Source organism: Heloderma suspectum, chromosome 11 (assembly GCF_057233095.1).
Source record: "Heloderma suspectum isolate Gila_16-S chromosome 11, 16-S_ref, whole genome shotgun sequence".
Classification (NCBI taxonomy): domain Eukaryota; kingdom Metazoa; phylum Chordata; class Lepidosauria; order Squamata; family Helodermatidae; genus Heloderma; species Heloderma suspectum.
Genome location: NC_139468.1, coordinates 18,019,686 through 18,033,101, shown reverse-complemented (window position 1 = coordinate 18,033,101; position 13,416 = coordinate 18,019,686). Strand labels below are relative to the sequence as shown.

The window sequence follows — 13,416 nt, the reverse complement described above, 5'->3', positions numbered from 1 at the left end:
GTGGGGATCATTGCAATGAGGGTGCAGGCTTCTAGGTGAAAATAATGAAATAACTAAATAAAGTACCTCAGGGCATCCTTTTAAATTAGAGATGTTGAACTTCTTTCAGCTCAAGGACAGAATTCAATTTCAGGCAAAAGGGGCAAGGGCCAAAAATGCAAAAAAAGTACCAATATATTTAAGCCTAAAATGTTTACTGCCAGTAACTAAGCCTTAGGAGAAACATTTCAGCCTTATAGACTAGGGACAAAACTGCACAAGAGTGGGGAAACCACCAAATAATCGGTGGTGGTCGGAGGGAAGGGGGCGTGGCCTTCTGGGGGAACCAAGAAGGTCTGTATTTGGTCCCTGGGGCCTGAGGTACTATACCTGTTTTAAATCCTGATCCTAACATACTTGTTTTTAAGAACATGTTTTAATTGTTTTAATGTCTGCTTTTGCATTTGAGCAGATTATTTAGGGGTAATTATTTGGTTGTTACTTTGTTTTAATTCTAGATTTCATAGAATCATAGGGTTGGAAGGGTCCCACAAGACCATCCAGTCCAACCCCCTGCTCAGTGCAGGAAGCCTGATTCCCAGGCAGTCCCCCATCCAAGTACTAACCAGATGGGGGTAAAACTAATAAACTCAATGGAACTGAAAACATTTGCTCAGAAGCAAGTCCTGCTGAGATCTACAGGCAGTGGGGGCTGGTGGCTCCGATGCCAGTGGGGAGGTACAGCTGCTCCAGGTTTCAGCCAGAACTCTAACGGAGCTATCCAAAGTGCTTTGCCTAACCTACTTCACAGGGTTGATGTGAGAATAAAATGCAGAGGAGGAGGATCATATATGCCACCTTAGGCTCCTTGGAGGAAAAGGTGGGATATAAAGGTAATCAATAAATGAATGAAGAGGCGCAGCTAAGCCACAGGAGAAAACGAGCAGAGAGTAGCAGCCAAAAGGAACTTAGCACATACAGCTGGGAAACATTACACAACTATCTGTGCAGAGACACACGTGCATTCGCTGTTACTTCCACTAGTTGAACAGGTGGGCAATACCTGGCGAGCCAGTGTGGTGTAGTGGACGCAGTGCTGGACAAGGACTGGGGAGGGGCGAGTTCCAGCCCCCGCTTTTGGGCCAGTTGAGGATAAGGTTGCAGGGTGGGCAGAGGAGAGCGTGGGAGCCGCCTTGCGCTGCTGAGAGGAAGCAGGATTAACATGTACTAATACACACCTGTTTGGGAGTAAACCCTATTGAACTGGGGGTGGGGAGGGTGACTGACTTCCGAGTAAACCCGCATCAAGGGAGCTTGGGATCCTCTGCACGCTCGTTTGCTGGGAAGTAGCAGGAGCCTTTTGACTTAAGTGCATCTTCCATGTAAACGTGAATAGGATCGGGCCTCAAACCTATGCACGCTTCATTGACTGGCCAATCAATCCCGTTGGACTCAGTGGGATTTACTTCAGCGTAATCCCGCGCATAACAAACTTGGGCACACTTCATTTACCGAGTCTCGTTGAATTCAGCTGGAGTTACTTCCGAGTAAACGTCGAAAGGATCAGGCTGAAGGGCTACGAGCTTTTGCACACCCTTACTGGCTTGTGAGCTGCATATAGCTCGGGCGAGAAGGGTAAAATCCAACGCAAGTCCTACTTAGAGTAGACCCATTGAAATGAATGATGTAAGTTCGTCGCGAATAACTCGAGCCCCGTTCGCTCCTCTCCGGGATGCCGACGCGCGCTCCGCCCCGTCCACTGGAAGGCGCGGCCCCTTTAAGAGGCGAGCCCGCCCCTCTCCTCAGCCGCCCCTCTCCCTAGCCCCGGGGGCGGGACTTCAGGAGGACGGCGCTCGAGGAGGCCAATGAGAGCGCGCGGTCGGGGCAGCGCGCGCGGGGCGGGGGCCGCTAGTGCCGCTGATAGGCCGGCGAGTGGGCGGGGCCCGCGCCGGGCGATCGCGAGCTGCCGGGAATGACGGCGCGGCGGAGGGGGCGTCGCGCGGGGCCGCCGGGCAGGTACGCGCGTTACATCATCTCCCGTGTCGGCGTGCACGTGGGAACGGGCCGGAATGCGCGGCTGGGACTCGGGAGCGGGGAAAGACGCCGCGGGGCTCGGCCGCGCCTCGGGATGGCGGGTCGGAGGGCCCTTGTCCTGCTGCCGCCCCGAGGCTGAGGAACTGGGGGGGCAGCCTCTGCCCCGCACCCGGTATGTACCTCGGCTGGGGCTGGGGAGGGAGCGGGAGCCGGCCCCTCCCGCCTCGGCTCTGGGTCTAACCGGGGCAAATGATCCCCCCCCGGACTCCTCTCTCCTAGATCTGAGCGGCGGGACGGAGGCGGCAGCGGGGGGCGTCGCGGGTGCCTTGGCGTATGCCGTCGTCCGGAACCTTTTGGGCCGGGGCAGCCGCTCGAGCGAAGGGTAAGGAAGGGGCAGGCCGGGGGGCGGGGGCGGCGGGGCAGCCGAGCCACGGATGCCGAAGTTGTCTTCGCGGGGGAGGGCGGCTGGGCTCTGGCCGCGGCAGAGCCGCCTCCTTGCGGGGTAGACGGGCTCCGCGTGGCCCCGATGCCACATAGGCGCTGCCCGGGCCGCTCATCAGCGGCCCGGGGACAGGTCTCTGGCCGGCCCCCGGAGCTGCCCGTGCCGCCGGGGCCTTGCGCTTACGGCGCGGGGGGTCTGAACCGGGAACTGGCCTTGGCCTGCTGTGGCCGGGGTTTTCTTCTGGGGCCCCAGCTGCTGCCAGAGCGGGTCTTCCTCTAAAGCCAGTGTGGTGTAGCGGCCAGAGTGCTGGACTGGGCGTCGGGAGATCCGGGTTCTAGTCCCGTTCGGACATGGAAGTTCACGGGGTGACTTGAGGCCGGTCACAGACTCTCAGCTCAGCCCACCTCACAGGGCTGTTGTTGTGAGGATAAAATGGAGAGGGTGATTACGTACGCTGCCTTGGGTTCCTTAAGGGAGGAAAAAAGGCAGGCTATGAATGAAATAAATAAATGAAGCAGGGGTTGAGAACCTCCGGCCCGGTGGTGGCCAAATCCGGCCCTCCTGAGGCCCCAGTCCTGTCTCCAGGGTTGCCCAGATGACCACACCCCTTCCCCTGGCTCTACCCCAACCACCAATCGTTTGGTGGTTTTCTGGCTTTCCTGCAGCTCTCTCCCTACATGCTAAAAGGCTGAAATGCCTCTCCTAAGGCTTACTTACCCACAGTAAGTAAGTACCCACTTACTTACTTACCCAGAGCTTGAACCTAAAACATGTGGGTGTTTTTTGCCCCACCCCCTCTTGCCTTGGCCTCCCGCCCATCTCTGGAATGCAACCCCTGAGAGCTCCCCCAAAATGGAACTGGCCCCTGGGCAAGAAGAGGCCCAACACCCCTGCTCTAAAAAGACCCGATATGGAGCAGTGGCTACAATACAGGGCTAGGGCTTGGAGAGGCACATGTTCAAATTCCCTGCTCAGCCATGAAGGCAAGTCACCATCTCTTTGCCTAACCTACCTCATAGGGATGTTGTGATGTTAAATTAGGAACGCAGAGGAGGGAGGGGAAAGAACTGTGTAAGCTGCTGTGAGCTCCCTGGAGGAAGGGTGGGATAAAGATGATGATCGTGCAGTCCTGCTTGCCCATTGGCAGGGGCGGGGGGTTCTTTCAAAGTGATTCATCTGTGGCAGGATTTTTCAGAAATTATCCCTTCAGGTTTGGGAACGTTGCTTGCAGCACCTCTTGGGTGGTGCCACCAGATGGTCCACTGCACAGCAGGGCTGATGGCAGAATCACTATAATTTTGTTCATCTTGTTGTCTCTTCCTACCCTGCAAAGTAGGATACTTTAAGACATAGTGGCCGAGGAATGCTGGGAATTGTAGGACTTTTTTCCGTCTAAACAAGCCTAGGATTGCGCCCTAAATGAATCCTGTTTTACTCACGGGAGAACAAATGCTGAGAGATTCAGACCTGAGTTTTAAAGGTCTAAATCCTAAGCCATTTTGGTGTACCATAGTTGGAAAGTACATGGATAAACAAGGCAATAAAGGAAGCTTGTCAATTTTGCAAAAAAATGCCCTGTTTCCTGGATTGCTATGCTTCTGCATTTAGCACTCTTGAAGAAATTGCCAAGGTTTCTTTTAATGACAGTATTATAGTCTTAAGGTTCTCTGTCCCGTCCCCCCACCCCAGAAGTCCAGAGGCTTAGGAGCAATGCCATGCTGCCCAAATGCATGCTTCCCAATTCCTAAAAATTGCATCATGCAGCCATGTTGGGCAGGAAGAGGTTGAGTGGCAGATTTGGAACCTGTGTTTTTTTGTCTCTTGTTTTTTTGCCATTTCTCCATACACAATCCTGGCTTTGTCTGCTGCTGCTGCTCACTTGTCGAACTAAAAGGGAAACTTCCATGGCTTGAGCTCTGGAGTTCTAATCCCCGAGAGCAAGCCAGGGAGAGGCATGGGAGACAAGCGAGTTGTGTTTTGCTGCAGACATATGCGGACATCTGTATGTTAATGATTCCCAGGTGCCTGAGTTTGATAAACCCTGTGTCTGGTGAGTTGGGCAACTTTTTTTTCGGAGTGTGTAGTTATGCCTCGCTTCAGCTGGTGCTCGGAGATTCTATGCTGCCGCCTTCCTTTCCTTCTCATCCTCTGTCGTTTGGGTAGCGTGCAAGGGTAGATTTGCCAGACTCCCAAGGCTTTTCTCCTGCCAGCTGATGGAGCTCCTTATTGCATGATTTTGGAAACTGCGCCCTATGCATTGGGTGGGATTGTTTGGACGAGACCGTTCGGGAGGCCTGTGATTCTCGGCTCTAACAGGCCCGGCATTGTTTGCTTTGCACTATTACACATCGATCTCTGCCAGTTAGGACAGAATGTCTGATTCTTTCTTTCTTTCTTTCTTTCTTTCTTTCTTTCTTTCTTTCCCCTCCCCACTTTCTTCTTTTGCTACGCTTGGGCATGTTAATTATTTTTGGTTTGGTGTTTTTTTTCCTGTTGGCTGAGTGCTTTCTTTTGAGTGGAAAGGCTTTGCTGTGACATATGCAGGAACATGAGAAATTGGGGCATCACATGACCTTGAAGTTTGGGGAATGCTGTGCTGACTTGGCTTCAGCCTTTCAAATGGGCTGTGTGCTTCCAAACCTCTTGGGCACTCGACTGTCCCCTGAGCGTAGTTTTGTTTCTGTAGCTGTGTCAAGAAGCCGTCTTCATGGTGGCAAGGTGAACGAAGGGAGGCCTACGGATGGGACTAGGCTGCTTTTCCTAGATGGAAAAAGTACCTGTCTCCGCTTTCCAAAACGGTCTATAGACCCTCCCTTTGCCCAGGCTGACCGTAATTCATGGACACTGCCTTGGTGTCAGCGCTAACACCTTGCTAAATCGTCTTGCTAAATCTGTACAATTGGTTTGCTTTTATTTTGAAAGGACCTCTTTCGCTGGCAAATGTTAAAACCTGAGCAGTCAGCGATCAAGGCTTGGGGAACGGTTGTAGTTCAGTGGTAGATCACATGCTTCACATGCAAAAGGTCCCAGATTCAATCCCTGGCATTGCTGGATAGGACAAGCATTGACCCCTGTCTGAAACCCTGAAGATCCTACTGCTAGCCAGTGTCAAATAGACAATATGGACCTTGATCAGTGGTCAGCAACTTTAGGCCTGGGGGCCAAATCCGGCCCTCCTGTGGTCCCAATCTGGCCCTTTGGGGTTCCCCAGGTGCCCCCCTGGACCTGGCCCTCGCCCCCCAGTCATTCAGGATTTCCCCAGCTTTTGTACAGTCCTTTTCCCCCATTCTAAAAGCGTGAAATGCTTTTCCTAAGGCTTAGTGACTGGTAGGAAGAGTGTAAGCTAAAATAGGCTGGTATGTTTGGCATTGCTGGCCTGCAGCTTTTTCCTTTGGCTCTGCCCTTTTCCTTTGGCCCTGCCCACCCCGGAATGTGGCCCACAAGAGCTTTTCTGAATTGAATCCAGCCCTTGGGCTTAAAGAGGTTCCCCACCCGTGAGCTGGATGGACCAATGGCTCGACTCTGCATGAAGTAACTTGTTGTTGTTCAGTCGTGTCCGACTCTTCGTGACCCCCTGGACCACAGCACGCCAGGCCTTCCTGTCCTGCGCTCTCTCCCGGAGCGTGCTCAAGTCCATATTCATTGCATCGGTGATGCTATCTAGCCATCTCATCCTCTGCCGTCCCCTTCTCCTTTTGCCTTCAATCCTTGCCAGCATCAGGGTCTTTTCCAGAGAGTTTTCTCTTCGCATTAGGTGGCCAAAATATTTGAGCTTCAGCTTCAGTATCTGTCCTTCCAGTGAGCATAAAGTAACTTACTGTGTTCCTAATCCAGCGGCTGTAATGGCTGGGACGCCCATCTGCACCAGTATCGACACGAGTCTTGTCATAAATGGCCTGACTTCTTTCAAACACTGCATTTCCTTCAAAGTCCCTATTGGCCTCTGTCAGATGTATAACTGTGTGTGTGGTTGCTGATTGGCTTGGGGGTCTGTCCGTGGATGACTAGGGCCATGTACAGATCATCCAGGCTGGTGGCTCTGATGTCAGTGGGGCGGTGAATTGGCTCCCGGTTTCAGTCAGAACTCTAAAGGAGCTATCCAAGGTGTGAAAGCACCTCAGCTAGCTTCTTTAGAGTTCTGACTGGTTTTTACTGAAACCCAGAACAGATTCACCGCCCCACTAACATCAGAGCCACCAGCCTCCCCTGGATGGTAACTCTTTAAAGGCATACAGTGGTACTGTAGAACTGTCCTTGCACAAGGTCCACACGTTCATCATTTCCTGTTGTATGCCGCTACGGTCCCTGGTCAAGCCAGTTTGCCAAGTTTCTGTAGCGCTTCAGGGCATATCTGGGAAAGGCCAAAACCTTTCTTGCAGAAGTGACATGAGCTCTGTGGCAACAGATGTATACATTTTGCTGCGAGTGTCATAGCTGACTGCTGTGACTGTGCCTTTGATTAACATACTCTCTTACTCTATTATTATTTATTAGAATATTAGTGGTTAACCCCACTGCTTCTCATTCCTAATTTCTAGACTACCTTTGGAATGTTCTGATTGCAAAAAGTACACAAAAGGGTGGATGTACAAGTACTTCTGTAGTGCTTTAAGAAAAAACAAAATTGTGTACATGTCTACTCCCCACCTCCTGAGCAATGTCCCGCCTTTCAATAACTTGTGCTTAAAAAAAAAAAACCTTAGTGAAATTGACTAGACCAGAAGCTGCTGCCCACCTGGTCCAGTTAATTTCACCACTCTGTTTACTTAAGGGGCTATGAGCAATGGCTGTAATTAGGATAACCTAAGGAACCTTTGGTTATTGAACCCCATGCCCCCTCCATATTATTTATATAGTTATCAAGCTGTTGGCATGGTAGCAGTTAAAGGGGAACTCGCTCCTGTTGCTCCTTAGAAATAATAATCTATACATTGTCTAGGAAACAAGACAAGCATTACCAATACTTGTAAATATTGCCTGTATGGTGTAGGGAGAAGAGATGGTTTGCCAAAGGCACAGTCCTTGTTTCAGATTGCTCCATCCCTCGCCTTGGCAGTTTTAGGGGAGGGGGAGGGAACTTGTGGCCCTTCTGATGTTAAAAAAAAATCACATCAGTCTCAGCTAGCATGGCCAATGGTCAGTGTGGTGTAGTGGCTAGAGAAGGAAGGAAAAAGCAAAAGGGGAAGGCATTTATGTGGCCCAAAATGGAAGAGAAAATATTCTCCGGTGCCTGAAAAAACTTTTATCATGCCCAAGGCATTATGGAAAGGACTTTCCTTCCTCAGGGGCCATTTATCTTTCTCCAAATGTGTTGCAGAGAATTTTTCCAATGCTGCTTCTTTCTTAAAATGCTCACATTTTTAAGGCTGAAGAAGCACTGGAAAGATTCTTTGCAACACATTTGGAGAAAGATAAATAGCCCCTGAGGAATGAAATCCCTTTCTGAAATGCGTTGGGCAATAATAAAAGTTTTTTCAGGCACTGGAGAATATTTTCTCTTTGGTTTTGCATAGTAGTTAGAGAGCCACTGTGGTGCAATGGTTAGAGTTTGGACTGGGGCTTGGGAGATCCGGGGTCTAGTCCCCACTCAGTCATCAAACTCACTGGGTGACTTTGGGCCAGTCACTGACTCTCAGCCTAGCCTACCTCACAGGGTTGTTGTGAGGATAACATGGAGAGGCGGAGGACCACGTATGCTGTCTTGGGTTCCTTGTAAGAGGGGGGGAAAGGCAAGATAGTAATGTAATAATAAGTAATAAATAAGAAATAAACGGTCCAGGATGTTGTGAGTTGTAGTCCAGCAACATCTGAAGGGCTACAGGTTCCCTACCTCACCTTTAGGGAAAAGATGTGTGCCAAGGGTCCAAAGTCAAGCATTTTTGTTTTAGTTTCAGGCTGTTTGGGAGGGGACAGAAATGGGGGCTGAAGGAAAAAGGATCAAACTTATCAGTGGGGACTAAAGGAGAAGCCATGATGGCCAAGGCATATGCCTGTCATGTGTATATCATATATGCTAATAGCAAACTCATTCTCTGAATGGTGTATCTCTAAATCCTTCGAGGGGCTGGACTTGATGATCTTATTGGCCCTTCCCAACCCTACCATTCTATGGTTCTATGAAATCTGCTTATGGATTGTAATATATTAAGTGGTATAAAAGTATAATAATACTAAATGTAGCCAAAATGGCACCATCCACACACATGAGGGGCATACCAGCAGGCTTGGCAGATCCCCAAGGGTTGCAGAAGTAAAGAATAATTCAATCCCCCTACCCCCACCCCCACCCCCACCCAACAGTGCATTGAGGACTGAGCATTCTCAGCGGGCAGGGAACGCTGACTGCCGGTTGTGGGGTGGTGATGGAGGTGGATTGAAATGACATATCTTGTAAAAAGGGCATGGCTTGCTGGCTGGCATCCTGACCAGGAGACTCCACGCTACAACAGTTGGTTGCAGCAGGTCCCACTTGCTATATATTTGTTTTTTTAGCTTGTCTGTCTCTGATCTTTAAGTTAAGAAACTTTGTTCACAGTTGGCTTAGATGTTTTGTCCTTGCTCACACAGTCTCCTGAGCTGCCTATTAATAAATGTGCTTGGGAAGACGACATGTGACTTCTATTCATCTGCATTGTTTCTGTGCCTAAAGAAGAGTCCAGTGTGGTGAAGAAATTTTTACTGTTCCTCGCTTTGAGTCCTTTTTCACCAGATAAGCATTACCTTGCTCTCTCTGTGTGTGTCTCCCGCCCCGTCCTCTCCAGCTGTAAAAAAGTGTAGCTTTTCCAAGCCACCCCCTCTGAACCTGCATGAACAATTTTGGATGGAATGCAGGCCAGGCAAAGCAGCCGTGCCCAGCGAGTGTGAGGGAATGAGGTCACTGTTGAATAAGGCTTGTGTCTCGGCGGATGTTGGAGCTGGCGGCACGAAACCCTCGGGACTCGGCGTGGGCATTCTCAAGCAAGCCTCACACAGGAGCTTGACTCTGCATGCAGGGGCGAGACGGGTCGGATGGAGCGCTCTATTGAAGCATTGCTGGGAGTTGTAAGACTTTTTCTGCAAAGGGTTGTGCCCTAAAATGATCAAGGGGCTGGAGCAACTCCCTGTGAGGGAAGGTTGCAGCAGCTGGGATCGTCTAACTTGGAAAAAAGGAGGATAAAGGGAGACATGATACAGGCCTGCAAAACTTTGCAAGTTGTGGAGACTGTGGATAGGGAGACATTTCTCTCCCTCTCTCATAATACTAGAGCCCAATGGGGCCATCCCATGAAGCTGCTTGGTGTGAGGTTCAGGACAGATAAAAGGAAGTCCTTCACCCAGTGCGTGGTTAAACTATGGAATTCAGTGCCACAAGACATAGTGATGGCCAGCAATTTGGGTGGCTTTAAGAGGGGGTTAGACAAATCCCTGGAGGAGAAGGCTATCAGCGGCTACTAGGCCTGTTGGCTATGTGCTGTCTCCAGTACCAGAGGCAGCATGCCTATGTACACCAGGTGCTGGGGAACATGGGCCAGAGGGTGATGTTTTACTCATGTCCTGCTTGTGGGTTTCCTGTAGGCAGCTGGTTGGCTACTGTGTGAATAGAAAGCTGGACTAGATGGACCCTTGGCCTGATCCAGCCTTAGGGCCCTTCCTATGTTTGATGGTCCTTGGGCGAAGAACAGCTTTAGGCATGCATTTTCTTCTCTGTGAAGATCATCTCTGTAGACCAGCCTTTGCCATCTTGGTGCCCTCCAGATGCGTGGGGCTACAACTCCCAGCATGTCCCAGCCAGGTTGTGTTGCACTACAACTTTGAGCATGTTGGCTGGTGGATGCTGGGTGTTGTAGTCCAATGCATCTGGAGGGCACCAGGTTGGGGAAGCCTGCTGTAGGACCCCCCACACACTTGGTGCATGGTCCTGTGTGAATAAAACAATTGTCCCTGACCTCCAACTCCCAAATCAAAATTGGTTTAAAAACCAAATGCCAGCTGTGTAACTCCAACAAACCAAGGGTAGGCAATGTCCAGGGGCCAGTTCCTGCCCCAAACCCATCAAAGTCCATACCCCTCCCTCCCTCCCTCCCTCCTTGCTGCTGCTGCTCTGCCAAATTTGCCACTGGAACGCAGCAATACAGTGGTGGCAAAAAAGTGGCAATTTCTATTTAAAACAAGGTGTGTGTCCCCCCCACTAAGGAAATGCACTTAAAAATGCACTAAAATGCATTAAATGCCACTAAAATGCCCAACAAATGCCACTAAAGGCATAGGTGGCAGGAATGTTTGTTTTTTATTTGGGGTCTAAATGCAAGTGAAGTGGGCGCTTAGGGGGCTGAGTATGGAGAAGAACTTCTACAAATGGGTCCCCGCCACACACACAAAGCCATCTCCCTCATAGCCTCTTGCATTATCCCTGAAAGTAAGTGTGTGTGTGTGTGTGTTGGCCAAACTAAACGTTTCACCTAATCACTTACAGTGGAGCTATGCGTGATTGTTTTCCTTACTCCCCTGCAAGTACGCCCGGTCCCCATTTGGATTGGGACCATGATGCTTCAGGAGAGGAGGGTATAAGCTTCCCTCCCCAACCTGTTTTCATCCCAAAATTCCACCCCACCTGCACAGGATGGTTAAAAACAAGAAAAAAGTCTCACTTGATTCCAGGGAAGACTTTTGGAATTTTGGGATGAAAACAGTGGTGGTGGTGGGGAAGCTTAAATCACTCTCCTCTCCCAAAGCGCCACACTCCTGATATGAATCAGGGCCACATGCGCTTGCAGAAGAGTAGGGAAAGCCATCACACTTAGCTGTACTACGTGTGATTAGGAGAACGTTTAGTTTGGCCGTGTGTGATCTAGATCACAACCTTCAATGCTGATCTTAATGTTCAGGTGCATTCATGTGGGAGGAAGTGGCCATTCCGATTTGGGAAGATGTGGTTTGGGGAGTTCAGTTGTATGATGAATTGCCCTGTGATGAAACCATCATATGCAAATCAGCCCTGTGTTCCATGCTGGGCAAGACGTAGTAATGAAGATGGGTGTTTCTGGGGCTCTGCAAACCATTCAAGGCGTGTGCCAGCAGCCTTCTAGGTATGAGGCAGAATGAGGCCAACAGCTGTTGGCCTCGTAATCAGGATGAACTTGTGTTCTAAAAAAAAAAAAGGAGGGGTTGGGAAATCTGCCATAGTTTAAGCTTCGGTTTCCCTCTGCTGTGTTGTACAGCCACATCATGCTGGGTTTAGGGTTGGATTGAAGAACAGACGGCATCAAGTCATGATTGTTGTACTAGTGTTTTTTTAGCTTTTGTGTGTGTCTTTGTAAAATGCTCTTGTCTGTAAAAAAACCAAACCAACAACAATCTTGTCCTGCTTAACAGAGCAGGACGGTTGGGCATAAAGATAAATGGGATGCTATTGAAGCAGATGGAATCGGTCAGTACCTGGTAACTTGCATAAAGATGCCAAGACGGGCTGCATTCAGACAGTCTACCAGACCATAGCAGGGGGGATCAGAAACAAAGAGTGGCAAGCCTCAGTCCCTGTGCTGTTCCACCTTCCCTTCCGCGACTTGCGAAGGGAAGAGAAAAGATGTTTCTACTTCTGGTTAGCAGCAAACTATAGATTGCTGTTCCATCTGAATGGGGCAGACTGTGGTTTGCGTAAACCTGCCTTCTCAAAAGTGGTGACCTCACGATGTGTTGGACTACAATTCCTACCATCCCCAGCCAGCATGACCATTGCTATGCTGGCTGGGGATGATGGGGTTGTAGTCCACATCAGGAGGGCACCAGCTTGGGAAAGGTTGGCGTAAACAGTGCTTTGCCCTCAAGCCGGGATCCCAAACCATGGCTTGATCTTGGTCTGAAGACAAATGAGTTTGTAGCAACCTAGAACTTCTGATCTTCTCCCTCATGTGTGAAAGATGGGGGAAAAGGAGGAGGGAGGGCATGAGCCCAAAAGTTGCCATTGCTCTTTCTCAAAATTACAAGCCATGGTTTGCCCTTATGTAAACATTTGTGTGCATGTCATGAGACAACAAAAGCATCCTTTTGAGGATGCGTGAGAAAAGGTGGTCCTGGGTAATAAAAGCGTGAAGTTACGGAACAAAGTTCATCTGCAAGCATTAGGCAGAAAGCTACAAATATGCCGCGTGGGAGAAGGAATTGACATGAGGCTTGTTCAGAGAATCTAGTTCATATCGTGCTGCGCAGAGAACGATGACAGAAAGGTTCTGGAAAGTGGAACATGTCCAGGCTGCAAAAACCAAGGGGCAGCGTGCCAAGTTTTGAGCCCCTTTGCTAAAGAGTGTGAATGCAGGCTGCTGTTCCCGTGATCATGTCTATATCCTTCTCTTCCTCCCATCGTGGAGCTCAAGGTGACATATGGCAAAGCTTCCCAGGCAGTCTCCCATCTAAGCACTGACCAGGCCCACACCTGCTTGGCTGTTTCTATTTGGGCTGAGTGACCTGATCATACAGTACAGGCTTGGAAAGTAGGAGGGTACATCGGAACATAGGATGCCGCCCTTTTTCCAGGCCAGACAATATTATTATTACTACATTTATATCCTGCCTTTTTTCCTCTTGCAAGGAAGCCAGGGTGGCTTACCTCCTCTCCATTTCATCCTCACAGCAACAACCCTGTGAGGTAGGTTAGGCTAGAGTCAGCGATGGGCCCAGAGTCACCCGGGGAGCTTCATGGCCAAGTGGGGACTAGAACCCAGGTCTCCTGAGTCCCAGCCCAACACTCCAGCCCAGGGGGCCCGAATTCCATTCCAGAGAAGCTTTCAGGGGCCACATTTCAGTGGTGGGTGTGGCAAAGGGGGCAGGGCCAAAATGCAACGCATCCCAGCACGTATTCCAGCTTGAGCCTCTGGCTGCCAGTAACGAAGGAGAGCACTTCAGCCTTCTAGAATGCTGGAAAAAAACGGCATAAATTCCGGGGCATCTCTCAGCCTCTCCCAGGCGTCCCCAAGCTGGTGCCCTCC

The 13,416-nt window shown here is 50.1% G+C and overlaps 1 protein-coding gene across 4 annotated transcripts in view; it reads left to right on the top strand.

The window, feature by feature from the left end:
- Positions 1–1,935: 1,935 nt before the first annotated feature.
- The window catches only part of GRAMD2A (GRAM domain containing 2A), a 72,260-nt gene continuing 60,779 nt past the window's right edge, over positions 1,936–13,416 (top strand). For 3 of the 4 annotated variants that reach the window (XM_084817057.1, XM_084817059.1, XM_084817058.1), the window contains exon 1: positions 2,011–2,395. In XM_084817057.1, coding sequence (XP_084673183.1) covers positions 2,049–2,395 — 347 coding nt within the window. In that variant the 5' untranslated portion in view covers positions 2,011–2,048. Of the gene's footprint in view, positions 2,396–13,416 lie in introns of all 4 variants that reach the window. The other variant, XM_084817060.1, reaches the window with a different exon arrangement.